The following is a 27,708-nucleotide window of genomic DNA, read 5'->3' as shown; positions in this document are numbered from 1 at the left end:
CAATGCATTTTATACTGTACAAACCGTACTTTCTATCCCCCTACCCTAGCCCTAACCCTAACCATCATAGGAAACTGTGCACACCTTTATTTTCTCACAAAAACATCATTTAGTATTTTTATTAATTAATTTACATTGTGGGGACCGGTGGCTGGTCCCTACGATGTAGGTGAACTCAGGTTTATATTACATCGTGTGGACATTTGGTCCCCACAATGTTATATTAACAAACACACACACACCTCTGTACTTTATTTCTCTCAACATGGGGACAGGAGAGCTGTCAGTCAATAGACTAAATGTGAAAAAGTAACTTGCTTTACTTATTTGAAAAAAATAACTTAAATATTTTGTTTTAAATTGAAAAAGTATTGCGGTACTCTACTAGTTACTTGAAAAAAGTAATCCGATTACATAACTCAAGTTACTTGTAATGCGTTTCCCCCAGAACTGATAAACACTAAGGCTTTCTTGATGCAAAGTGGAAATTTTGGCTGTTATTCAAAGTAAACAGACAATATTTCAAAAGCTTTAGTTTATTGCAGTGCCATCCATGAACCACAAAAATGTTTTATAAAATAAAATAGTAAGCATTTAACAAATAGATAGCTAAGAAATTCATTGTGTGATTTCCAAACAACAGGGCCAAATCCTTTCTTGTAAATCTTTATTGTGGAAAAAAAAAAATCATACACACTGCTAAGATCAATATATATATTGGTACATATTAATGAGCAGTAGTTCTGCAGAACTGGAATTGTTGATTTTTGAATGACTGTTCATCAAAGCCATTCTAACCTCATGTTATCAGTGAAATATTACCTAAATGACATCTTACAAAAAAAGCAAAGGACATGTTTTCATCAAAAAGACAAAAAAAAAAAAAAAAAAAAAAAAAACCTTAAAACTAAAAAATAAAAAACTTTGGTCTAGTTCCCTTCCATGTTCTTCTCCACCTCTCTAGGAAAAGGTGGCGGGAAATCTTTTAATCATTTTAATTTCTGTTGACCCCCATCTTAACTAAAAGCTCTACTTCATTGAAGAGCACAAAATGAATGTTCTCTAAGAAGGAAACCCAGTGCTCACTTTTCACAGAAGTCATAGAAAAACCTTATTGAAGGCCTTTTAAAAGATTCATGTCAGCTTATAATCACCAGCTCTCTGAACAGTCCAACAAACTTTAAACGCCAAGCAAAAAACATTTTTTTTTAAATACAGAGAAAAGGATTGTAAAACTAAACAATGCTTTTGTAACACTGATGAAGCAGCACCTTCATCCTACCAAAACGCTGAGAGACTTTCCATTATAAACAGCTTGTTTTGCGAGCACACTGGCCTCATCTGAACCCAAACACTCTAACTAAGAGCGGCCTAGCTTGGGCTCATGGGCTTTTAGTGTTCCCACAGCATCCTTCACAGCATGGTAGATGATGTTCTTCACCTGTGAACAACAGAAATACAACATTAAATCAACAAAGTGCTTGGCAGAAAATACTGACAATTTTATATTGTGCTCCACAGGAGAAAAAGTCATATCAGGTTTGGAACGACATAGAAATACCTGTAGCTTGTCCTCGTGGTTAGTGTGAGTGTTGGAAAGGTGCCGGAACTCTTGTGTCAGTCTAAAACAGTGCTTCACGTGTTCAGGAGAAACAAAGTCCTCTGCAACCTTGATACAGCTGTACAGATTATGCACCTGGCAAAACCATAATGAGGAAATTAGTATTTGTGTGGCAAGTAGGGGTGTGTGATATGTATCATCTATGATAATATCGTAATAAAGCAATACACCCTTTGAAGCAGAGGTTTACACTGAATTTAGAACTGCTAAGGGGCGTTTTAGGCGTGACAGAGCAGCCAGGTATGTGGAATAACCATTATAAAATTCAGTAGGATTCAGCTAGAATGCCACACAATTCCATATGAGTTTGTCTTATATTTCTATATGATAATGTACAGCAATATCACACAAGCTGAATGTCAGCATGATTGTAAATGTGATCTTGTTTACAGAACTGTTGTAAAAAAAAATCTAACTTCATATTGTTGATTAATTTTTAGAAAGAATATTGTCTGTTTTTGCTCTGTTTTGCCCATGAAAATAGTTCCAAACTAATCCCGACACAGCCGTCTCTGAGCAACACAGTGGTGTTTCATTCCATTTTTGAATGAACCAAGGATTCATTCATAAAGACAGTCACTGCATCCAAAATCAAACACTTCCCTACTATATAGTATGTAAAAAACAGTACGCCAAAAGAGTAGCATGTCCGAATACACAATATTTGAAAAACAGTAGGTGAAAAGTTTCTGGATGACCTACTACTTCCGCAGAGATTCTGATTTAATGGACACTTTTCTATCCCATGAGGCCACGGGAGTAGATTTATGAATGGAATTGAAGCGATGCAACTGACGCTATGTCACGTGACAGTAACAACATGGCGGAAGTAGTACTTCTGGATTTCATTCGCATTACCCATATTCATACTATATAGAAGCATACTTTTGACGGTCCTGAATTCAATTTCAAATTCAAATGAGTATCTACTCGGTACACGATTTCGGATACAGCAAGTACCTTGCTTTGTTCCTGAATGAATCCGTTTGAACAAAATCGGTTGAATGAATGACTCTGTTACTAATTCAACAAGGCAGTGGCTTGGCGCCACCTATTGGCGGTTTTAGTTTCATATTTAAAGTATCATTTAATTTTTTTAATAATTTTATATTTTAAATTCCCGCTGTAATCAATAATGTTATGCCTTAAAACTAATATTTGATCACCGAAATGACATATTTAAATGTTTTTTCCTTAAAATAGCTTGAATGTAACTCTACACCCTTGCCTTATTTAGTATACGCTATTCTATGAATATGCAAATTAGCCCCGCCTCCACAGCAGCTCATTTGACGATCACACTTTGTTGTGATTGGTTACAAGGTAGTTTGTGATATCAGAAACGCCAGCGATTTCAAAGCGCGTTTTTAAGACAGTCTTTAGATCGCTGTAGTTAAACAAAATACTTAGCAATGGTGTTGACATTAATTTGCACATGGTTTGTGTTAAAGCATATTAAAAACACCACATAAACATCATTAAAAACTTGATTTTCACCACAGGGGGACTTTAATGTTCAAAATATGTTTAAAACAATATCATAGCATTATATATGCAACTGTAATTGCAATGTGAATGCTGCTTTAGATTTTACATAACACAAATTCAGCAAGTTGTCTAATTATCGTTATCAACAAAATCCCAGAAAATACTTGTGAAAATAAAAATGCATGTTTTTGAACTGAACTCTGGTGGACATCATCTCAGTAACTAACCTGATGTGGCGCTCCAGCTGGGATGAACACAGCATCTCCCAAAAACTGCACAATGGACCAGCCCTGGACTCCATACTCCTCGAACAGCCTGCGGCGTAGGTTCTGGTCCAGGTACCAACTCTGGTCATGGATTGGATCGTGATCTGGTGGGTTCTCTTGACCTTGTTCTTCTCCAACCTACAATAGGTGAAATTAACTTAAATTATTCATACCGTATTAAAAACATAAAAAGTAGAGAGCAATGCCCAAATGTGACATTAAAAATGTCCTCAAGGCAAATGGGTTTGGAACCATGAGGGTCTTCATTTTTTCAAACTAATACTTTAAAAGCAATAACGTCAAACAGACAACGTCATCCTTTCACCTTTCGCAGGAGCTCACGGATCTTTTCGGCGTCTTTGGCGGCGTAGATGTGCCAGAGAGCTCCAGGTTTCTCCTTGACCTCGTAGACTCTTTTCTTAGTCATGTCATCCACATCACCCTCTTCAATGGTCATCATCACCTCTGCAGTAATAACAGGTCGGTCAGTTAAACAATCAAAACATGTATAAAAGTTTTTATCCTTTCAATAAGACAGCTAACTACAGCTGTACTATTCATACTGATTACAAAAGCCTCTTTTATGTCTACACTATGGCTTTAAATGATGGACAAAACAGTGCAAACAAAGCGTGCAAGTGAATTACAGCAGTATTAGCACAGTGACAACGCTCGCACACAAAATGTAAACCTGCAGAAATTGCAAATCCCAAACTCGAGCACAGAAAAATATGCTTGTGCACAGAAATCAACACAGTGCGAGAATAAATAACAAAACTGCGAGTCCTGAAAGGTCTCATGCGCAGAACTGACCACAAACACAGGTTCTGTTCTGCACGCATGCCGGATCTGAACAAACGCAAGCTGAAATCTTCACGCACATGAGTCCGTTTTGTTAACCGATGCTATTGTTTGCTGGCCTTCTCTGGAACTCCTATTTTGATTGGCTGCTTTTATTACAGTGAAGGGATACATTTTCTTGCATATGTCTTAGAAGTTTTAAGATTCTTTGTGCATTGGAGCAGTGGATTTCCGGGTTTTTTGGGGGGTTTTTTCGGGAGACTAACAGCAAATTAAAATTTGTCAACCATTTCAAATGAAACATGAAGGTTGTAGTATTAATGTTGTCCACTAGAGGAAACCACAGGATAAGGAATCTTTTAAGCCTAATGTTTTTCTATCAGTTTCTACCCCTTTGAATAGAAATGCATTGATCTGGTTCATTTGTAGAACTATGTTGTACTGACACTATAGTTTTATATAATCAGTGCAGAAATGTTTAAGGCTTAAAGATCATTAAATGATAAACTTTTATAGACCCTAATAAAACATTTTTCAAATTGCCAGACATGATTAAATATATTGCTGTCCATTTTAAAAGATACAATTTTATGTGCCTTTTGTAGAAAATACATATTTTCAGATTTCTATAAAAGACACACGGTTGTGGTATGAATAAACCAACACTATTTTGAGATTTGTTTAACAAATGTCCAATATCAAACCAACGGCTATTTATGTCTAGATCAAGAAAAAACAACTTATGTCAAGATTGAGAAAATTAAGTAGAGATAATGAAAATACAACTTACACCAAGATTATAAGAAAACAAGAAAAAATAATAATGCATGGCCTCTTAGGGCTTCCATAGTATGGTGCTGCTCCAATTTTACTACGGCTCCAATTTTAACAACTAAAACGTATGAACTTAGAAAGAAAACTACTTTCTGCCATCCCATTCCCAACATGGCCCATTTTGAGTGTCTTCATTTGGAGAGGGCCAACAACAGCCAATCACAAGAGGAGGACTCTGTTAACGTAATACAAACAGCCAATCAAAATAAGAGTTACAGAGAAGGCCAGCAGCCGATGACATTTGTTAACATAGGTTTGGACTTGCGTGCAAGACCTGTCACAACTCACGGTTTTATTTCTCCTCACTACGTTGATTTCTGTACACAATCATATTTTTTGCACTCAAGTTTGGGATTTTCAATTTCTGCAGGTTTTTCCATTTTAATTGCGAGCTTTGTCACCGTGCTCACACTGCTGTAATTCACTTGCACGCTGTTTATGCGCTTGTACTGTTTTGTCCATCATTTAACATTATACTACACAAGGTCTCTAAGCATTAGTTGAGCAAGTAGATTTAATATTTTAAAAGTTTAAGAGTGATTACAATTGCCTAACAATAGGGCTGTCAAAATTGTTAACACATAAAAATTAATTCAAAATGTTTAGCACTTATGTTATGCTGTTAACACTATCACTTAATCTGACAGCATAACGGTTTCATTCTGCTATTTTCAACCACATGCTCTCTCTCCCTGCCCTCCAAAGAAATCACCAAAACAAACACGCAACCTGATTGACAGGCAGAAAGAGTTTATGATTTGTTTAACTGATTGGTATCAGCTATCCTAAGCCGAATCCTTTATTTTATGTGAGCTGTAATACTGGTGTTGTGCAGTAGGTGGCGGTATGCATCTTCAAGTGGGTTTGCCAATCACCATTAAAAGGAAAAGGAGAAGCTCAACTCAAATGAGCATGTGATGTGCGAGAACCAATGAGGTCTGTTCTAGTGCATCACTTCTGTTTCCACAGTGAGCCTCTTCCCCAGAGAAACTGTCTGCACATCCCTGCATAAGTTGGATTGTATATTTGAATCGGAGGCCCAAAAAACCTCGATCAGGACTGCCCTACTCCTTACTTGCTGTTCAAGTCTGCTGCATGCAGACAGTGTGACTCAAGGTGATTTCACACTGGCAACTTAGTTCGAAACGGGGCATTGTTCGCATGAACAATTTTAAATATGAACGCTGTCATGCGGACCCGGGTGCGCACCAGGATACCGAACCCGAGACTACCTGTAGGAGGTGGTCTGAGTTCGGTTGCACTGGAACTGTGGTGCAATTCACGTGAATGTGAAAGCAACTCCGACTCAGGTGCGCACTCGTTCGGGTAGAGAAGTGACCTGTGCATGCGTTTTAGCTGATGACAACGTCATTAGTTCAACAAAACACATGTAGGGGATGACAGTGGTGATGATTTACCTTGGAGACGAGCGAAAGTGAGCGTGCAGTGTAATCACGCATAGTGAGTGCAATCAGAGCGGCAAATAAATGATTCACTATCTGCTGTTTTTTCACTTGCAAGCAGCAGCAAGCCACCTTCAAGCAATACACAGAAAACCCAAGTATCATTCACTCTGCTGCACATAATAGCACCAAATTAATAAAAACACAATATATCGACCAGCGCATTGTTTTCTGTCATATGCCATGCACGTCTGTGATACCGTACGATCCACGCAAACAAACCAGGGTTTGACAATCAAGTTGAGTGTGAAACCAGACCAAAGCTATAGGACTGGAAACAATCGCGCTCCGACTCAGGCCGCAGCAGACGTGCCTAGTGTGAAAGCCTCCTCAGTGATATATGTCAGGTAGTAAGGACATATTACAACATTGGGATTCCAAGAAATTATCACCTACATCACCTTCAGTTACTCGCTCACATGCAAAACACTTATTCAAACATAATCGAGCAGGGCTTCAGAGCATGTTACACAAGATCAAAGGGTTAGTTCACCCAAAAATGAAATTCTGTCATTAATTACCCTCATTGTCGTTCCAAACCCATAAGACCTTTGTTAATCTTCGCAACACAAATTAAGATATTTTTAATGAAATCCATGAGCTATCTGGCCTCCGATAGACTGCAGCACAATTACCACTTTCAAGGCCCAGAAAAGTAGTAAAGACATTGTTAAAATAGTTTGTAACTACAGTGGTTCAACCTTAATGTTATGAAGCAACGAAAATACCTTTTGTGTGCAAAAAAAAATAAAATAAATAACTTTATTCAACAATTTCTTCTCTTCCATGTCAATTTCCTTTGCAGTTGACGTAGTATACGCAGTGCAGCGCTTTCGGTATTGGCCGACGGCGTTCATGAGCACAACAACGCATACGTGTGATGCTGACGCAGGAGCTGGCCAACAATGAGCCACCGTTTTGACATAGAACCCAGAAGCACTGCACTTTGTTTAAAATGTGATCAGCGTAGAAGACTGACATGTACAAAAGTATTCTTGTCGCTTCATAACATTAAGGTTAAACCACTGTAATCACGTGGACTATTTCAATGACGTCTTTACTAGCTTTTTGGGCCTTGAAAGTGGTAATTGTGTTGCAGTCCATCAGAGGCCAGATAGCTCATGGATTTCTTCAAAAATATCTTTAATTGTGTTACGGAGATGAACAAAGGTCTTACGGTTTTGGAGTGACATGAGGGTGAGTGATGATAGAATTTTCATTTTTGGGTGAACTAATCCTTTAATACAACACAGTGTGGGAAAATTGTTACTATTTCTCAATGTGTGGCAGAACTACCAAACACAGTAACTACATGTTTTGACTTTTTATCTTAAGAAGTAGGGCTGTACGATATATCGCATGCGATTGTCATGTGCATTTCGTCAGTAAAGCCGGTTCTCTGATTGCCACTAAATCGCCATCACCTGCTTTCAAATGGAGCGGCATTTAATAGAGCCGTAGATCACTGACAAGCCACGCAATATCGCGTTCATTATCGAAGGCGATTCATCTGCGTTATGAACACGATATTGCGTGGCTTGTCAGTGATCTACGGCTCTGCCTATTGAATGCCGCTCCATTTGAAAGCAGGTGATGGCGATTATCAGGGAACAATCGCATGCGATATATCGGTCAGCCCTATTAAGAAGGAACTGAATGTGATCGCTTTTGAACTACAAGAAATTTGAGATTAATTGAAATTAAATATTTTAATCTATTGACAGCCCTACTGACCTACTGATAAAGCAAGTTGAATGAGGGGGAGGGGGGCAATAAATAAATAAAAAAATCTGACCACAGATTCCTGGAATAAAAAAAAAACAATCCAATTCAAATATTTTTTAAAACATTTAAGAAGGAATGACAGGATCAGCAATCACCACTGAAAAGCATGGAAATAAAAAGTTTTTCCTATAACAGATAAACTATTTAAAAGGGTCATAATAATAGTCACTGCTGAACACTAAAATTTTCAACTAATCAGTCCGATATTGAAAATTGTTCCATTCATATTATGAATTAGGATTAACCAGTTCACTTAAGACAACTGGCTCAAAAGAGTGATCCATTCAATCCGGTTGCAGCAGTTGACAGCCTTCGTCTTAGGAACAGACCCCTCCAGTGAGCTATGATACAACTTCAGAAGACTTGGAATATAGTGCACAAGGCCACGACACACTAAGCAGACAGTCAACCAATGTCGGGCCATCGTTGAGCATCTGTCAGTCTAGATCCTGCAGTTTGTTCTGCACCATTGGCACTAGTCAGACCCCGTCTGCAGCTTTTCCGTGAACTGAGCATGTTGAATCGCCGTCAGAGTCGTCGGTGAGAGAGATCACTGATTGGCTGTTCATCTTATCGAAACAGTGCACAAGATAAACGAAAGTGAAGAGGGCACAAACAGAATGCTCTTCTCATTTTTCTCTTCTGAAATTTTCATTGAATCCATCTGCAGCAAGATTGGTGTGAAAGTAATAAGCAACTGCTGCTTTGTTTACAGTTTGTAGTCCTCTTATTGGTTCCTCTTTTGAATAGAGACTTCTGCAACCTGCTGGTATGAAGAGTTATTTACTCTCAAGCAGGCACAGAATGTACATGTAAGTTGGCCATTGGCTGTAGTCTCTGCGGCGTGTTCTGGCCCCAATGCAGGCGAAGTCACAGTCAGCCTTTGTCGTTGCTTGTTCTTTGATGTCGTTTGGTGTGTCTGGGCCTTTAACTATGTATATACCAGTGTTTCCCAAACCTGTTCCTGGAGGCATACCAACAGTGCACATTTTGTATGTCTCCTTAACATTTTTGCTGTGTTCGAAAACGCCCCCTATACCCTCATTCACTATTCCCTTCCCTACATTAGTCCACTTGAAGGAGTGAATGAAAACAAGTGAGTGAATTCAGACACCGAGAAGGGCAGTCGGTTTGCATGGTTTGTGCTTGCTGTTTAATAATCATTTGAATCTTGGCTAACTGGTAGCTCCGTGATTTTTTTTTTTTTGCTGTCATGAAAACTAGCATGTATAAACTTTAATTAAACAATTTAATGATCAATTAAAAAATAATTTATACCTGATATTACGCTGTTGCCACATTGGGAAGTCAGACGTGGGAATTCATTTGGCGCACGGTGCTAGTCGCGACTCACAGTGCATTCTGGGTATTCTCTAGCTGTTGATTGCACATCGGTTGTACTCGTTATTGCGGTGCATTGTGGGATTTAAAGGTGCTAAAGAGGATGTTTTGTTTTATACATTTTTGCAATATTACTTGAAACTGTCTTTACTAACTGATAAAAGGCTATTTATTAGGTGCACTGAAAGGAATAATATTTAATATACATCATCTGTGCACGAGGTAGGGCCTTAAAAACATCAGCCAATCGTTTACGTGATCATCGCGTAAACGATTGGCCCTCTGGCTTGTCAATCACTGCTGTTACGGAACCATGTAATCCTGTATATTGTTTATTTGGTTTACTGTTATTTTTGTGTGTGTGCGTGTGCGTGTGTGTGTGCGTGTGTGTTTCTTTTTGCTTTGTTTCTGTCAAGCGGGATATCACGGGATGGCTCCACATCTCTCTGCCGGGATTGGGATACAATTACTGAGCGAGGGTTTAAAACCATCTCTTCCGTTTCCTGCCGGCGAGCTGTTGCGGCTTCGGGCCAGTTGCACCTCTCCTGCCTCCTCTCCAGCCGCAAGACCACCATTTTACGTGCATTAACTTTGATTCTGTCATGTTTTCTTTGGTTTACAGTGAAGGTGTTCTGTAGGGATGACCTGCCCTTTTCTTTTGAAACTAAGTTCACTCTGTTTTTGCTACTGTAGTAAGGGTAATTTGTTGTATTTTATTTTGATACGTTGAGGGAAGTTATTTTGGATATTCTTTTTTTTTTATTAACCCGTTTTGTTTGTTATTTTGGGCCTTGAGTCTTACTGAAGTTTTTGCACCCACTGGTTTAAGTTATCCTGAATCTAGTGATTTGTCCATCAATTTTCTATGTTTTTTTTTTTTTTTTTGTCTGACAACTGGGGAAGGCATCCCTTTTCCTTTTATTTAATTTATTGCAATTAAACCTAGATGGGTCGCAATACTGCCGTGACGTTCCTTGTGAGAGACGTGCATGGATTGGCCCTCTGGGTTGTCAATCACTGTCGTGACGTTCCTTGTGAGAGACGAGCGCGGCTGCGCGCTCCAGTAACTTTCCACACTCCACAGGTGCCGCATGCAATTTTTTTGTCCGGAGATAGGAGTAACAACTGCAGATTATGACTTACATGCGGTGAGTCCGACATAATGAATCCACTAACACGATACAGCGAATGCCGATGGTAAACACTCGTGTTTACGAGTTTTGGGAGGAGTTCCTTCGAAGGAGGGGGGTTGTTCTTACGCATGCGCTCATTTAAAAAACTCAGTAACAGTCTTTGGTTTCTCAGTGGACGAAAAGATCCTCTTTAGAACCTTTAACAAGTGCACTCGGTAACGTACACTATGGTTTCGGACACCACTACAAATGGCTGTCCCCTATTTAAGGGTAATGGGGGTGATTTCGGACACAGCCTTTGTCTCTACTAACAGACAGAGGAGATGAATCAGGTGCGTTTGATTAGGAAGAGTTGAAAAATGTGTACTGTTGTGCTGCGTCCCAATTTGCATACTATCCTAAATAGTATTTGAAATTAGAACTAGTGTAACCTAAATCGTAGTATGTTAAAATGAGTATTTCAAAGATCCCCGGATGGTCTACTTTTCAGTTAGAATCCAAAGTGTAGATCCATCCACACACTAACAGCTAATATTGCCCACAACCCATTGGGCATTGGATGAGGATTCGATTAGAACTACAAACACGGCGGACATGCAAGACAAACCATTAAATAGAGAGGTTTAGATAAAGGGGCTTGAGTGATTAATAATCAGTACCTAACCTGATGAAAAAATATTTATTTACTGTTATCCACATTATATTTAATCTGCAACAGCACTGCAAACTTTTATAAAGATATGTTTGGTCATTTGGTCAAATGCATCATTATTCAAACACACGAGGAACTGGCAGATCAACATGCTACAACATTTCTCTCCGATACGGTAGGAAATCTAATTGAATTGAATGTCAGGGCAAGTTAAATGGTGACAGGATGCACATAACTACGCAACAGAGGCTGTTAAAGACAGAGTTATGACAAAGTAGTCATGTCCCAAAGCTTTTCTGCTACACACGCAATGAACTCTGCTACTATGAACTTTTAGGGCATAGTAGGCAAACCGCCAACAGGCCTCCAGGAACAGGGTTGGGAAACAATAGTCTATACAATTACAAGCTACGGTGAACTATTATTGTAGAGTGGCATGAAGATTCTCAGAAAAAAAAAAAAAAAAATCTCCTTTTGTGTTCCACAGATGAACTAGAAGCATATGGGTTTGAAATATAGTGAATTTTCATTTTTGGATCAACTATTCTTTTAATAAATAGTCTTTTTGGACTGAGGAGGATGATGTTTAGATTTCTGAAAGTTACAAGTAACTATACATCAAACTCATACTTGAAAAGAAGCAATGAAATTGTGGTTTTCTTTATTATATGACCCCTTTAAAAAAATAAAGCTAACTCAATCATCAGGTGGTCTGAAGGGGCATCAACACAGTGAGATGTGACAAAAAAAAAAAAAAACACTATGGTCAACACTATGTTTTGGTGTCCTGGGAAATTCTCAATGGAGTATAAAATTATGCACTGAGAGGTGCACTATCCATATCCATTACCCATATATTGGTGTTTTATTATGAACTATCAACAATTATACATCATTTAATGTAAAGAGTAGTAAGAGATGGGTTAAAGCAATTGAAGTGTAGAACGAGAGAGCAAGAAAAGTGGGAGGGGCATGCCTGAGGTGAGACAAATAAAAAAAAAAAAATGCACAGACCTTTGAATCCAGCGAGGTCTGCTTCTGTGAATGAGAAATGGTGCCACAATCAAAAGTAGCAAGACCCCAAGAGCACAGGCCGCCCTAAAGGCCTTGACTGCATCCTGCCCACTGGCCTGTGAGTGGTTTGGATGCTATAAGGGTACTACAATTGCTTATGATCTGCACAAATTTTACCATGAGAGACCTCAGTCAGAGCAGATACTATATTTAATGAAACCAACAAAAATACAGCTATGCGGGAAAGACATTCAATATGTCATATCAATCGTGAACAACACTATATGTCTTTCTGCAAACATAGATGACATCTCGGACCTTACAACATTTTGAACAACCTTTGGCTGTACTTCAAATTAAATACAGAATCTTCTCTTAATAAGGTCTGCCATGGTGGCCTCTAGGAATCTACCTATTGAGGGAGGCTTGGGACTATTATTCACTGATTTAAAACATTGTAACACAAAGTTAGGGGTCTGAATACTTTTGCAAGGCACTTTATCTATTTTGTTATCTAGTTTTTTCCTATCCAATGGATGGAATCCTATGGATTCTCTAATTCTAGATTATGATTAAAGGGACAGTTCACCTAAAAATGAAATTACTAAAATTATTTACTAATCCGCATGTCATTCCAAACCTGTATGGCTTTCTTTATTCCACAGATTAAAAAATAATTTGTTAGACAGAATGACCCATTCAATATTCACTTTCACTCTATGAGGAAAAAGATTCTATGAAAGTGACTTCAAATTCTGCCTCTCCTTTCGTATTTCATGAAACAGGTTCAGAACAACATGAGAGTGAGTAAACAAAGGAAAAAAAAACTTCCATTTTTGGTTGAACTAACCCTTTTAGGGCAGGATGTGTTTTCGGAGAAATTTGACAGCTTGTGAACACAGTATGGATTTTTCATTTTTTGGATTTTCATTGAAAGTTTGAAACCATTATTGGTGATAACATTTGATAAGATAACTTTTTATGTCTATATTTTGTCTTTACCTTGAGTTACTGATTATGAAGGTTTTTTTTAATAAAGCAAAATAGACTACAAAAATACTCAAAATGCTTTATACAGTACAGAAACAAACAACAAATCTGGGAGATACAAACTAAAACATAATATTATAATTTAGCAATATAAGTGAACAGAAAGAATAACTGAAATTAGCAATAGAAATGTTTTATTTTGAAATCTAGTAAACCTCCTTAACACATATATAAAAGCTTAATGCTTACCATGTTCTTGGTTACTGTCTCCTTCTGGGACGCCCACATAAACCATTACGTTGACAGCATCAGATACGTCCAGATGCAGGTTAGTGGTGCCAACCTTCCTGTCTTCTGTGGAGATCAGACCTAAGAGAGACACGGCAAAGGAAAAAAGAAATGTCAATGTATTCCTCATCAGTACTGGCAGGATTTTGAATGAAGATCCCTTACCATAGGCATTGTACATTTTAGGGCCCAGATCTGGCCGAACGAAGAAGTTTGGAAGACGTGAGGCCAAGTTAAGACGTCCGTCCCTCTTTGTGTACTCTGGCAGAGGAAGGTTGTCCATGAGATCATCAAACCTGCAAATGGGAGAACATAAGTAAGCCATATCATAAAAACTGCCAAACAAACTGGCTGCTCCCTATTAGATATAGCTCAGATGAAGATGCCAAGGCACCAAATGACATCAGAAAACCTACCGAGTGGGCATCATGTCTCTGAAATCTTCTCCAGGAGGCCAGTCTTTAAGTTTTAGTACCATAGGCTGGCCATCTCCACCTTGCAGCCGTTCTACGGAAGAAAGGAGAATATAATAGACCTTCAGGTTAAAGTGGTTTCATGGTTAACTGGTTATAGTGACAGTTAGAGACGTTAACAATTAATCAATAGTATGGGTGTGACAATATCTTGTAATCGTTTATCATATAAAATGTGACAAGATTTCTCACAGAGTTGAAAAACTGTCTCGCAATATTGCAATGACGGAGTGTTAGGGTGAAATTAGGATAGAATAGGTCACAGTTAGGTTTACATTACGCCTCCACTGTCGTTTTACTTTTTATATAAATAAAAACCATTTAATTCACTTCATTTCCACCCAGCTCATCCAACACAAGCTGCAGAGTGGTACGTAGTGCAGAAGAAATCAGAGTTCACTGATCGTGTGACGAGAGTAAGTGACAAGATGACTGACAAGACCATGGCGGAGGATTCGTTGCACAACAGAGCCTAAGCATCTGACAATCGTCTTATCTTGTAAGACGCTCAGCACGCTCAGCACCACCGATCCCTATTCACAGAGCACGTGTGATCGCAAAAGTAAAACGCGAGCGTGCATTCAAACGCAATTTCAATACCCGCATCTTTAAAGCGGCTCCCTGATGAACTATGAAAAGCCAAGCCAAGTTTGAGCATAAGGCCCGAAAAGTCTAGAAATGCTAAAGCATCTGAACTCACTGGAAATGACCTGGAATCCATCCCAGAATTCTCGGACTTTGACATCAGAGATTATGGCGCAGTTCCTACAGTTGACCAGGTCTACATCCTGGTCTCCAAACTCCTCGCTGAAAGCCTCAGGCTTCCATAAGTGAGCCTTCAGCTTCTTGTGTATGCCCGAGACCAGCACAGGCTAAACAAAAGAAAATGTTATTAGCATCAGCAGAACGCAAATGATAAAACAAAGGTGCATCCATTTGACTGTCATTGCTCACCTGTCCTTGTTTCCAGCACTCTCTGAAGATCTTCCAGTTGTTGCTGTTGCTGGGGTCCTGTAGGCAGAGTAAACGGCCATCACACAGCCAGGAGTGGGAGGTGTGGGGGTCTAGTACACTGAGGCCCATCACCCCCTCTCTGCGGGGAACAGTCCCAGACTCGCCGCCTTCTGCTGACCCTGACACACGCCGACCTTCTGCCTTCTTTGTCTCTACTACTGATGCAATGATATGATCCAGGAAATTAGGAAGACCTCCCTTCATTTTATCAGTCTGCTAAGGAGGAAAAGAACAAAACTATATAAATAAAACATATTTATAACATTTCATGTCTTTTATGTCTCAATAATATTCACATTTTAATACACACATAATAAATTATATCTATCTATCTATCAAATATATATATAGCCAATTCCTCACTCAAGCACACATAAAAAATTGCCGGAAATCACCAGCAAAAGTAGATTATGAATGTGTCGGGGCAAAAAAATAGCAAGGAGACATTCATTATTTATTAATAAACTAGTGTTTTCTGAGTCAGCTTTGGCGACAAAGATGAAGTTGAAGATGCACCTTTCATACGGATTACTTAAGCAGAGAGTATTTCTTTTCGATTTGAATTGGTTCCTTTAAAAGTAGACATTTCAACCTTTCTAAAGATATACTTGTCCTGTCTTTGAGGCAAGTAGCCTATAGTAGCCATTTTTGTGACGCGCTCCAGATCAGGGAGACTGAGACAGCAGAAAGCGCATCCTGTTTGTTTTCTTTATTTTACAAAAGGCACAACGTTTACTTGTCATTATTATGAGTTTAAACAGATAAAAGTAGTTTAAAATGATGTATTATCTGTATGACCAAAAATTAGTATTTTAAGTTGTTTCCACTGTTATAAAAAAAAACAAAAAAAAAAACACAACATCATCTAGTCGACAAACAATTACTATAAGGGGGCAGCCCTAATTCATAACAAATGTTTATTATGAGAACAAAAACAGCTTCACATGATTTAACCAGCAACTTACACCAGCAGTGGAGAACACTGAAGGGAAGGGGACTCCTCCCTCCGTGGGACCTTGCGGGAGCTTCCCAGGGCCAGAGTTCAGCAGATCTCGAAGGCTAGTACCCTCTGCTTTGGGTTGGGATGGGCCAGCACCCAGCAGCAGACTATTGAAGAGCTTGGGGCTGGACCCCGAGGGTTTGGAAAGGGTGCTGAAGGAGTCTAGGCCAAATGGAGCACGAGGGTCACGACCCATCATGGAGCGTAGAGACTCTGAAAAATGATAAGACAAGAGGGAAAGCCTAGATCACTCCATTTGATTTACCAATACGGATAATGTTTATGTTGAAGTGTCCAGTGCAAAACTGGTATTGTTTTTTTTTTGCACAATGGAATTGTTTTTTTGCACAATGGCAACTAAATTATTAGACTACAACAATGATATAAGGGAAGCAAAGATAAAAGAAAATAAAAGAAAGCTAAAAACTTATCCTTTTATTTTAGCTTTTAACTAAAATTAATGTAAAAAAAAAAAAACCCTGATTTTTGCATTCTTTGTATTAGGTTTTTCTTTTATTATTAAACATTGATATCCATCTTTTGCTATGCATTACATGTATACTAATTTAATCTATTATGATAAAGTGGGTTTCCTGTTATATTATTTATGGTATTTTTTGCTTTTGATAAACTTTTTGCTTGATGTAATGCTTTTTTATTGTAAAGCACATTGATCTGCATTTCTTGTATGAAAAATGCAATACAAATAAAGCTTAAAATAATTAATATAGTTTATTAATACAAAAAATATAAAATAACATTTTTGCATAAATATAAGAATGAATATAAATATATATTGCATTTATAAATATAAATGATGTATAAACACGATAAATAAAATGGTCCACAATAATTTTGGTGAAATTAAAGTTCAGGTAATTGAGGCAAAAACCAATTGAGATCCACTATTATAAAGTACCTCCACATACTCTCACCTTTGGGCTCCTTTTGTGTGGCCAGGTCAGCTAGCCAGTGCAGGGCTGAGGAACTGGCCTTGCTATCTTTTGTGGCTGGTGTCGGGGCAGCAGGAGCAGGGCTAGATGCGCTGCTGTTTATCCCACTGGTGTTTGATGTTGTGTCAGCAGTGCACGCCTCTTCAGCAGGTTCTGTTTTGACTACTGCACCTGCTGCAGTTTCCCCATTCGGACGGGTTGTGGCTGACGTGGAGGTGGTTCCATTACCCGAAGTCTGAGCTGCACCCGACTGCACCAATTAAGAGACATAAAATGAGATATTGCAAGAAAAGTCTAGAAAATAAAAAACAATATGTTTCTGCAATAGTTAAGAATATCAAAAAGACAACTTGCCTGTGAAAGGCCATTTGGAGCACTGGGCCGCACAAAGGGTTTGTTATGTCGACTAGTGCAGGGACAGTTCGCTTTGATGCCCCATTTACCTCTGGCTGCGTGTACCATGTCACCTATGCTGTACAAGGCTAAAGGAATACAAGGAGACAATATAAATGTGCTTGTGGCTCCAGTTACTGTCATTTAGGGCTGCAACAACTATTTGATAAAATAATTCTAGTTATCGATTAGTCAGGTCTGCCCACCCCTGCCAGTCGTGTCAAATTACAGCACTGAATAATGCATTTCTATTGAAAAAATTGCATCTAAAAATAGTGGAGGAAACCAAGTGAGCTGCTGCGGAAAAAGTACGTAACAGGTTGGGCTGTGATCAGGGGGGAAAAATCAAATATATTTAGCATGCTAAAAATATGGATCTGTCGGCCGACTCAATATCCTGTGGTGTCACGTGTCGCGATGCAACAGCCAATGAAATATACACCGATGTCTATGGAAGCAGCAATAACAATCCATTCAAATAGCCGATAATTTGCCCGATGTTTATTCATATCAGATACACATTGTGTAAGTAACTATAAAGCTCACTATTCTTCTCCCAGTTCACCAGCCACATGTGTGTTTATCGGTGCATGCATGTTTGGTGCAATTGGATGAATTAACATGCTGTAGCCTATAAATCCAACTGACAGGACTCTCTGAACTAAAGCACAAACAAACAAGTCGGCCCCCATCTCACGTTATAGATTAAGATCAAGATCATGATCATGATGTAGGTTTTTAAATGATGAAACACTCGCACATATATGAGAATCAGAATATCAGATAGTTGATGACATGGTGAGAAAAGCATTACATCTGTCATACAGTGTGGCTGCGGTGTGTCACATGACACACAATCATGACGTGTCGTCATGGAAACAATAAAGGAAACATTCTAATGGTGGCCTTAACTCTGGGAGGTCCGCCTGAATATTTTAAACTTGTGTGTGAAAGGGTTCATTTAATTTTAATTAAATTGAATACAAAATTTTATCCAATTTCTTCCCAGTGTCCATTTTCAAATAAAGTCATTGGGTGACAGAGTTGTTGTCAGCTTGTGTAGTGTGTAACCCCCTGTTGCGGATTATTTACGTAGTGTCACATAGTGTGAACACCACAACCACTTCAAGACTCCACAGACTTGCTTCAGTAGTCTGAACAGTAAAGCGATCTGCCGACGTTTAAAGTCCCGTAGTGTAAAATTGGCATTAAACTTCAAACTTTACTGAATGAGTGCGGCACGCGCACCCACGTCAGACAGACGGAACAAGGAAGAGTTTGCTGAAATATCTGTTGTTTAAAGATAAATTTAGTTTTAAAAGTCAACATGTCATTCAAGTATTTTATGAGTAGTAACAACATTGAATATAAATCTAAGAAGGCTCTTATAGCCTATATTTACAGGATAAAGAAATGCAAGAGGTGATTGTGTCCAGAGTGAATGTGTGTTTTCTGCAGAACATCTTATTTATCCCGTTGATTAACACAGATTTTTTTTTAATTATCTTTATTACAATCATAATTTTTAATGTAGAGATTTAAACTATATTCACTATACAGTGCTTAACAAATGTTTTAGACCTCTGCCACCCAAATGTAAGGTTTGTGCCACAGCTGCCCTAAACTATCACTATTGGTGATTACCAAAATCATTTTTCATGTTTCTGTAATGGTTAATCCACCAGTATGTGTAAACTCTTTAGTCACAGCAGTATTTCTAAAGCTACAATATAATTATTGTTATCCATGAAATTTTGGGTAAAGCACTTTATAGTTGTTTTTTCTTTTTTCTAATGCCCAATTACAGTCAATAACAACAGAGACCGTTATTAATGACTATTTAGTTTTTTCAGTATGTTATTTGTCTAATAAATGGCAATAACATTTTTAGTTTTAACCAAGTTTTTGATAGATTCCTAAAATATTTGTGTTCTCTCTTTATGATGACAGGTAGTCTAATAAATAAAGCACTGTATGTTTTCATAGCATTCAATTGGTTTGAAGTACATGGGGCAGGATGTGCAATCGTGTTTTTTGTCCAACATATTTTTATCCAATTAATCGAAAAAATAATCGGGCAACTAATCGATCATCAAAATAATCGTTAGTTGCAGCCCTGTCATTTCATTTTTTTTTTTTTTTTTAAATATACATACATTTAATAAAAATAAATGCACTAACCTGTGCCAGGTATAATTTGAGTGGGCATGAGGTTCTGTGGTTCGTGTGGCTGGCCTTTAGCACACTTCAGCCATGAGAACACCTCTTCATCAGGACTGTCCTCTACTGAAAGAGTGGAAAGAGGAGTCAGAAACATGCTGTAATGGATGTACATGATACAAGATAGTGGTCTTGTATCAAACAGGATTAGAGTTTGACTAGTCATTAAGGTGGCAGGATCCTCGTCATATCTACCTTCAGGTGGCCTGTTCTTGCGTAGCCGGTAGCAGTCAAGACAAACTCCGAAGCCGCATTTGCGACACACCCAGTGGATGTTGAACAGTGTTGTTTCACACACGTCGCACATTTCTCTCACTCCCCTCACAGCTCGCTTCCATGCCACTTTTTCTGCAAAATCACAGAGAATTATCAGATTTTATTCAAGTCCTCAGAGTTTTAAAACAGTCACTTGCTTTTCATTTTTGTTGTTTTGTATTATTTTAGTTGTTACTATTTTAGTAAACATTTATAACATAAATGTTAAATTTTTAGTTCTTTTAACTAAAATAAAAAATACTTTTTTTGCACTGCTAGCCTTCGTTTAGGAACAGTTTCAACTATGATGTCCTAAAGTGCTAAAACTAAAAGTGACCTTGAGGTCCTAAAAGGTGCTATAAAAATATAAAATTAGTATTATTATTATATTAATTATTTTTTTGCTGATAAAACAACATATGGAAAAAAGTTTCTAAATGCCTTCACATGGCCTCATTCATAAAACTTGAGTAGAATGTGTTTTCATTGAAAAAACATTCAATTTAAAATAATTTGTTCAACTTGCATTTCATTAATGAGGACTGAAATATAACAACAATGATGGAAGATACATTGTTTTTTTTATAATTGCTCAGATACCAAGCAATTCATTCACGTGTCCACATTTTTTCCAAAATGTTAAATGTGTAATTTCTAGCCCTGGAAAAGTCATGTAAAATCTTAAAATTTCATGAACATTCACTGGTTAAAAAAAAAAGGTGTGAAACTTGAATATTCAGCTCTAATTGGAATCTTCTGTAATCCTGAAATGTATTAAATTAAAATTGAGTTAATTGTTTTTAAATGTCCATAAAACAAGGTTAAGAACCACTGAACAACTGTGCAAATTGTGTTTGCTTTTATGTTAGATTTTCTTATGATTTATTCAGATTATAAGTTAATGTGAAAAGACCTTTACTTAAATGTTTTAATAAACATTTACAATTACTTACGATGGGGCTCTACCATCATCATGGCCTCTTTCTCTGACATGACCAACTGGCAAAACTGGTCACCCACGTTTGCTAAAATATATTTGGACGTGTCCAGGTCAAGTCCTTCCTGTGCGACGAGGGAGGGGAGCCAGAGCCCCATTGCCATGCTGTCACTCTGCTGCGGGCTCAGAAAGCCTTCCACACGAAGGACTCCCTTCTTAGTAAAAGCCAGCCTGTTACAACACAAGTCAAGATGTCAGTGTCATACCTTATGCAAGAGTTAAGCTAGTCATACCAGAAGTTGTCTGGATCTTATTCACCTGCGAAAGTGGAAGAATCGGCAGGCCACATTGGGGTCATCATCATCCGAGTCCTGCTCGCGGGATTTCCTGTAGCGCTCCAGACGGCACTCACGGCATTTATGCAGGTGGGGAGCGACATTAATGCAGGAGCCGTCTTGCAGGAAGGACTCTCCGGACTGCTTCAAGCGCCGAACCTTACTCTGGTCCTTCAACACGGACTGTCCCACTAGAAAGAAGTTCACACATTAACTCAAAATTAGATGATCATGAATGCAGACTGATCTATCAATACTGATTAGTGGTCAACCATTGTGGATTATTGATGGCGATGCTGATATCTTAGAGAGCAGGGTGGCCGATGGACAGAACTGTTAAACAAAGACAGTAAACGAATGAATAGAGTGCTGCAGGGATGATATTTTTGTAGGCCGGAAACAAGGTAAGATTTTAGCACCTCCAGTTCAATGATAATGAAGTCAATGGGTTTTTAGTTAAATGCCTCAAATAAGGTCTGTAAAGAAAATAAGCTCAATATATTTTCACGTTTTATTCTATGTAGTGTTGTCAAAAGTACTGACCGCGATGTCAAGTTGGTACTGAAATTTTAAAATGTGACACTTTATTCATAAACACCTTTCATTGGTGTTTGTGTTCACGCGCTCAACATATATGTCTGTGATTGGGTGTTTACGAATTCACTCAACAGCACTTAAAGAGTCGCATTTTTAAAATTTCAGTAAAATTTACTTGTCTTGAAAAATTCTAACAAGTGGCCAAATGGAACTACAGAGGTTCTCGTGACATTAAACGTCACGCCAAACAGGTGAACTCATCTACTCATTAGTCCGCTTTCACAGCCTCACTCTGTTTAGAATCACACTCTTGCAAACTATTCTGACTCAAACTTTCAGGGAAAAAGTTTTTAAATAAAGACTGAATGAGCTGTCAGAAGCTTAGTTATGGCAATGTTGTAAGTAATGTGTGGCACTCATTGAAGTATATGTGCGAGACATCACTTCCGTTGTCAGGGTGCGATCAGACCTTACTAACAGAGTGCTGAACGCAGTTGGACATGGTGTTTTAGAGGTAAAAAATGATATAAATACTGTTCGGTTTCTCGCACAAACCGATCATTTTGTGTCTTAGGACATCAATGTGCCGTCATGAGCGGCAGGGTTTAATTTGGATTTGTCTATGCAAGTTTTTTCGACTGAGTTCCCATTTACTCGCATTATACGACTGACAGACTGCGGTTGCAGTTAAAAAAAATCATCATTTGTGTTCTACTGAAGAAACAAAGTCACCTACATCTTGGATGTGCTGGGGGTAAGCAGATAAACATCAAATTTTCATTTTTGGGTGAACTATCCCTTTAAGACTCGAATATTCAAAAATATCTTCCTTCATGTTCCACTAAAAAGAGAAACTCATACAGGTTTGGACCAACATGAGGGTGAGTCAATGATGACAGAATTTTCATTTTAGGGTCAACTAATTAATGAATTACACAGCACGCAGTAGTCAAGCACGTTACCTTTAAAGGGTTTGCTCCGCGGCCGGCTCTTAGCCACAGGCTGTTTTTTTTTCTTATCCTCATTGGCTGCAGGAACCCCAGGTTTCTGGCTCTGGCCTGAATTGTCCTCCGCCTCACTCAAATCAGACAGGTCACTGTTGCTACTGGACTCTGAATCCCTTTTGGTAGACTGACCACGTTCCTCCAAAGAAAACTTGGTTTGGTCAAAGGGCATAGCGACACCTTGTCCTTCAGTGCCGAGGTGGGTTCCCGTGCTGACATCTGAACCTTCTTTGTTTAGTTTGGACGTTTGTTGTCCATCCTGGGCTACCGATGTGAATGACGGAGTGGTCATGAGAGCAGGAGCAGCAAACTGGGGAGCTAAGATTCCTTTAGGAGGTTCTGCCATAGTGAACAGATTTGGCTTGGCATCATTACCAGGAGGATCTTGACTAAGTACACTGGTGCTGCCTGAAGGTGAAACAGCAGATGCGGACAGGGCAGATGACGACTTTGGAGCTGACAAGGTACTGAAAGGGCTGTGCGAAACAGCTCCACCATAAGCAAGAAATGGATTTTTCTCCTTTGATGCTTGAAGGAACAGGTTCTCGTGAGTTTCGGAAACCTTGTTGCCGGCAAGCAAACCAAAACTGCTGACTGGGCTCGAGCTGTTAACATTTCTAATCGCACCACTGGCACTTCCAAGTCCACTGGTTCCTAATCCCAAAGAGGGTTTCAGCACTTCCGCAGAGCTTGCAGCTTGAGCTATGGCTGAGGGAAAAGTGGCTGGTAGTTTTCCGTGTGCCTCCACCACCGCTCCGAAAGGCTTGTTCATTAGGATCCCATTGCCTGCAGGCTTGATATCAGGCACTTTTGGCTGCTCTTTCAGTGGTGCCAGGCCACTACCAGGTGCTGAACCAAACAGTCCAGCAGATGCAGAAGCCACAAATGACTTTTTGAAACCTTCAGCGGGTGCGGTAGGCTTGAACAGGGTAGGTGGCTCCTTGTTCAGGCACTCGGACAACGACGTGAAGGCCTTTGACTGGCCGTGCGTGATACTCTGGTTCTGAGACATGCATTGGAAAAACAGGTTCTGTGAGGAATCAGCGCCCTGCCTCTGTGGTTCCTTTGCAGCTCCAAAGGGAAAGCCAAAAGGCTTGTCCTCCTGGGAAGAACCATTGGTCTGTGTGGGAACATCCCCAAACACTCCCTCACTTGACTGTTTACCAAATACTGCAGCAGCTAGAGCAGGGGTCTTGGGGGTCTGAAATATAAATATTCCAAATAAGTGATGGTCAAAGACCATCCACAGAGTGTCCACAGAAAGATAAGGACAAATCTTAGTAAAAACCAATGTTGTCTAACAATTAAGTGAAATAAAGCTGAAATTAAATAAAACAATTAATATGAAAAACTTAGAAATTAAATTTTGCCTTGGCAACTAACTGAAATAAGCAGTATGTAGTAAAGTAGTAGTAAAATTATTGAAACGAAAATAAATAGAAAAACATTAAATAGTTAAACAATTATAAAAAAAAAAGACAAAACCACATAAAATTACCAAAATAAAAACAAAAAATATAAAATTTAATATCATTTAATATTATATATTGCAAATATGTATTAATTCAGTCCAATTCAAAATATTTACAAATACTATAAAATACTAATTATATATATATATATATATATATATATATATATATATATATATATATATATATATATATATATATATATATATATAGCCAATATTTATAAAAAAAAAAAAACAAAAAAAAAAAACGTTTTTTTGTATTCATGTTTTCATATTTTCTTTAAAACGTTATTAAACGTTTATTTAAATAATTCAAAAATTTCTCAATATAAAAAGTATTTCTTATAAAACATAAATTAGTTCATAATATTACATTTATGGGGACCCTAAAGACCCTCACAATTTTGTGTCAAGGTCTCCATTTTTTGTTTTGTTTTTTACATGACTGATTTGGCGTACAAAGGTTTTTCCAAATTCTATATATTAATATTTCAACAAAACACCTGCACAGCTCCCCCCCGAAATAAATAAATCTTATGCCACTACTTTTTGAAGACTTCCATGCTTGCTTGTAATAGGGCTTCTTCTATAAGGATATATTCTGATATTAGGACAATTGTATCACCCAGGCTTTACTGACCCAAAATATCAAAACAAGTATGTTTTTAAGTTCTGAATTTAAACATCACAGAAGAGGTGTTATTATATTATATTATATTACATTTGTATATATTAATTACATTTTTAATGAATTTTTGAATTCATTAATAGATCCGAAGGGAAAAAACAAACATCATGTCCTACCTGGCTTGCTTCTGGGGTTGATCCCCACATACTGGGCTTTTGGTTTCCGTCTACAGGAACAGAAAGAGCCACACTTGAAGCATTGTCTTGGGAAGGTGACGAAATGGTCACAGGACCTGGAGACACCAGGGCAGCTGTTTTAGGATACCCTGAAAGAACACCTCCCTCCTCCCTCTCAGTTGCTGGGAGTGTGGGAGATGATTTGGGGGCAGGAGCCCCGGGCACCAAGCTGGGCATTTGACCCAAAGAAGGAAAAGTGTTAGAAAAAGGCGATGGGGCAGGCTTCAATGGAGGTGGTGTTGGAGTGGATGCAGGAAGCACTGCAGATATCCGTTCTTGGTTTGGGACAAAACTGCCATTCTCCTTGACAAAACCTGTGCTCCTTATGTGGGAGTGATCCTGCTGAGAGGAATTGCTGTTAGAGGAGTCTTGGCTTGGGAAAGCTACTGGACTACAGGTGCTCGACACCCTCCCACCTACGCCACCCCCTCCGTCTTTCCCCTCCACTACTCCCTCTCCCGGCATCTCTACAGGTGTTACCATAGCCTCAGCGTCCTTGTTGGAGCCATTCCCATTCTGGCTGTCAGATGCACCCTCCCCGGCTCCTTTGAAACGTTTGAGAGTAACGTCTTCATCTCCTCCAGATGCTGTTCGGCGCCGCCGACTGCCCTCACCTTTCCCACCATCACCCTCTTTCTTGCGTCTATCTTGGCTCTAGAAGATATATGACATGGTAGAATGACCCATGCACAAGATCAATTATGAAATGCATATATATCTAACAGCATCCACAGTGCACAGCATAAATAGCATAAATGTGTACACCCCCTCTGAACAAATACAAAAAATTTATTTTCTTAATGATCACTAATACAATTCATGGAAAGATGGCAAAAATGAAATGTATGAAACATGCATTTAATAAAAACAGAGAAACATATTTTACAGATATTAATGACATAAGTAAATTAGCCAATTTTGTTTTAAATGAAGGACTGCAGAAATGAGTACACACCACCTCAAAAAAAAAAAAAAAAAAAAAAAAATGGATAATATTCTAGTACTTAGTATGTTTCTCCATAATTTTAAGTATACTGCTCTGACCCTTCTTGGCACACAGTGTACTTGTCTTGACAAATTGTCACATCTGTCCTGTTTAACTCCTGGATTTTGAGCTTCTTAAATGCCCTGATCAATGGGGAGTGAGTGTTGCTCAACTCTTCTCTACAGAATCCCCCACATGCACTTAAGAGTGTTAAGATTGAGTGCAATGTGTGTCCACAGAAGGCTTTTAACTTTGGAAGAATGCATATTGTCATTGTCATGTGGAAAAATGCCCAACATGGAAGGAAATGAGGAGAGTGTATCATTTTCTGTTTAAAGTGGTGTGGGAATTCATGAGAGCATTGATAAAGCACAACTCCCTCACACCTTCAGCACTCATACATCCCTATATCAGAGCTTTACTACCGCTGAACTTTACTGTGGGAACCAGGCACTTCTCACTGTACTCCTCCTCTACATTACTGTAAGATCCAAAATGATTGACTTGATCTCATGAGACCAGATTATGGATTCCCAGAAGTCTATATTTTGTAAATATGGGCCTTGGAAAAGGCTAACGGACTTCATTGTGCTTTGGCTACAGTAAGTAATCTACTAACTCTGAGATAAACGGTCACTCTTTTCATAGCTTTTGCTGGCTCTGAGACACTCGCTTGGTATTTCTCCTGCTCTTTGTCTAGCAAAAAAAAATAAAAAATAATAATAATAATAATAATTCACTCACTAAATGAAAGCTTAAAATTAAGGCCTGATTATTTCAGGGGGCTTGTCACAAGTCTATTGTTTTTTGAATTTCTGTGTTACTTTTGCTATATTTTCACACTTAAAAAAAAAAAAAAAAAAAAAAAATATATATATATATATATATATATATATATATATATATATATATATATATATATATATATATATATATATATATAACTGTTCAAAAGTTTGATGTCAGTAAGATATTTTTAATGTTTGAAAGAAGCTCATATGCTCAACCACGGCTACCTTTATTTTTAATATATTTTAAAATGTAATTTATTCCTGTGATCAAAGCTGAATTTTCAGAATCATTACTCCAGTCTTCATTAATTCTTCTGTAATATGATGAATTGCTGCTCAAGAAGCAATTATTATTATTAATTATAATATCAATTATTATTATTACAATGTTGAAAAAAGTTGTGCTGCTTAATATTTTTGTGGAAAGTGTGATACTTTTGTTTCAGTATTCTCTGATGAATAATAGTTCAAAAGAACAGCATTTATTTGAAATAGAAATCTTTTGTAGCATTATAAATGTCTTATTGTCGCTTCTTAACAATTTTGCTCTTACTGACGCCAAACTTTTGAACATTATTTAATGACCATGACCAAACTGAATGCAATATGTTCTCAAAAAGACTCCTAAACAAAGTGTTAGTGGTATAATTTCCAACTATTACTGCTAATATTTTAAATCATTTTTTGTAAATCAAATTTAACATTTAATAAATTCCTCCTTGGTGCAAATAAAAATAACACTCCAATTTAAATCAAAAATAATTCCTTTGAAACAGGACACAATCTATGCTCTAATA

The 27,708-nt window shown here is 38.1% G+C and overlaps 1 protein-coding gene across 5 annotated transcripts in view; it reads right to left on the bottom strand.

Annotated features, from left to right (window-relative positions):
• Positions 1 to 547: 547 nt before the first annotated feature.
• Positions 548 to 27,708, bottom strand: part of kdm3b (lysine (K)-specific demethylase 3B) — a 30,788-nt gene continuing 3,627 nt past the window's right edge. Inside the window, exons 7-26 of one of the 5 annotated variants that reach the window (XM_067367725.1) lie at positions 25,616 to 25,789; positions 25,076 to 25,477; positions 22,756 to 23,998; positions 21,240 to 21,447; positions 20,938 to 21,152; positions 19,925 to 20,077; positions 19,691 to 19,795; positions 17,471 to 17,598; positions 17,099 to 17,366; positions 16,129 to 16,376; positions 15,104 to 15,379; positions 14,850 to 15,021; positions 14,093 to 14,183; positions 13,842 to 13,972; positions 13,638 to 13,757; positions 12,399 to 12,422; positions 3,701 to 3,840; positions 3,337 to 3,513; positions 1,562 to 1,696; positions 548 to 1,441 (exon numbers count right to left, since the gene is read on the bottom strand). In XM_067367725.1, the coding sequence (XP_067223826.1) occupies positions 1,361 to 1,441; positions 1,562 to 1,696; positions 3,337 to 3,513; positions 3,701 to 3,840; positions 12,399 to 12,422; positions 13,638 to 13,757; positions 13,842 to 13,972; positions 14,093 to 14,183; positions 14,850 to 15,021; positions 15,104 to 15,379; positions 16,129 to 16,376; positions 17,099 to 17,366; positions 17,471 to 17,598; positions 19,691 to 19,795; positions 19,925 to 20,077; positions 20,938 to 21,152; positions 21,240 to 21,447; positions 22,756 to 23,998; positions 25,076 to 25,477; positions 25,616 to 25,789 (4,491 nt within the window). In that variant the 3' untranslated portion in view covers positions 548 to 1,360. Of the gene's footprint in view, positions 1,442 to 1,561; positions 1,697 to 3,336; positions 3,514 to 3,700; positions 3,841 to 12,398; positions 12,423 to 13,637; positions 13,758 to 13,841; positions 13,973 to 14,092; positions 14,184 to 14,849; positions 15,022 to 15,103; positions 15,380 to 16,128; positions 16,377 to 17,098; positions 17,367 to 17,470; positions 17,599 to 19,690; positions 19,796 to 19,924; positions 20,078 to 20,937; positions 21,153 to 21,239; positions 21,448 to 22,755; positions 23,999 to 25,075; positions 25,790 to 27,708 lie in introns of all 5 variants that reach the window. The other 4 variants (XM_067368530.1, XM_067365756.1, XM_067366451.1 and 1 more) reach the window with 4 other exon arrangements.

Source organism: Chanodichthys erythropterus, chromosome 1 (genome assembly GCF_024489055.1).
Source record: "Chanodichthys erythropterus isolate Z2021 chromosome 1, ASM2448905v1, whole genome shotgun sequence".
Taxonomy (NCBI): domain Eukaryota; kingdom Metazoa; phylum Chordata; class Actinopteri; order Cypriniformes; family Xenocyprididae; genus Chanodichthys; species Chanodichthys erythropterus.
This window is presented reverse-complemented; position numbering and strand designations above follow the sequence as displayed.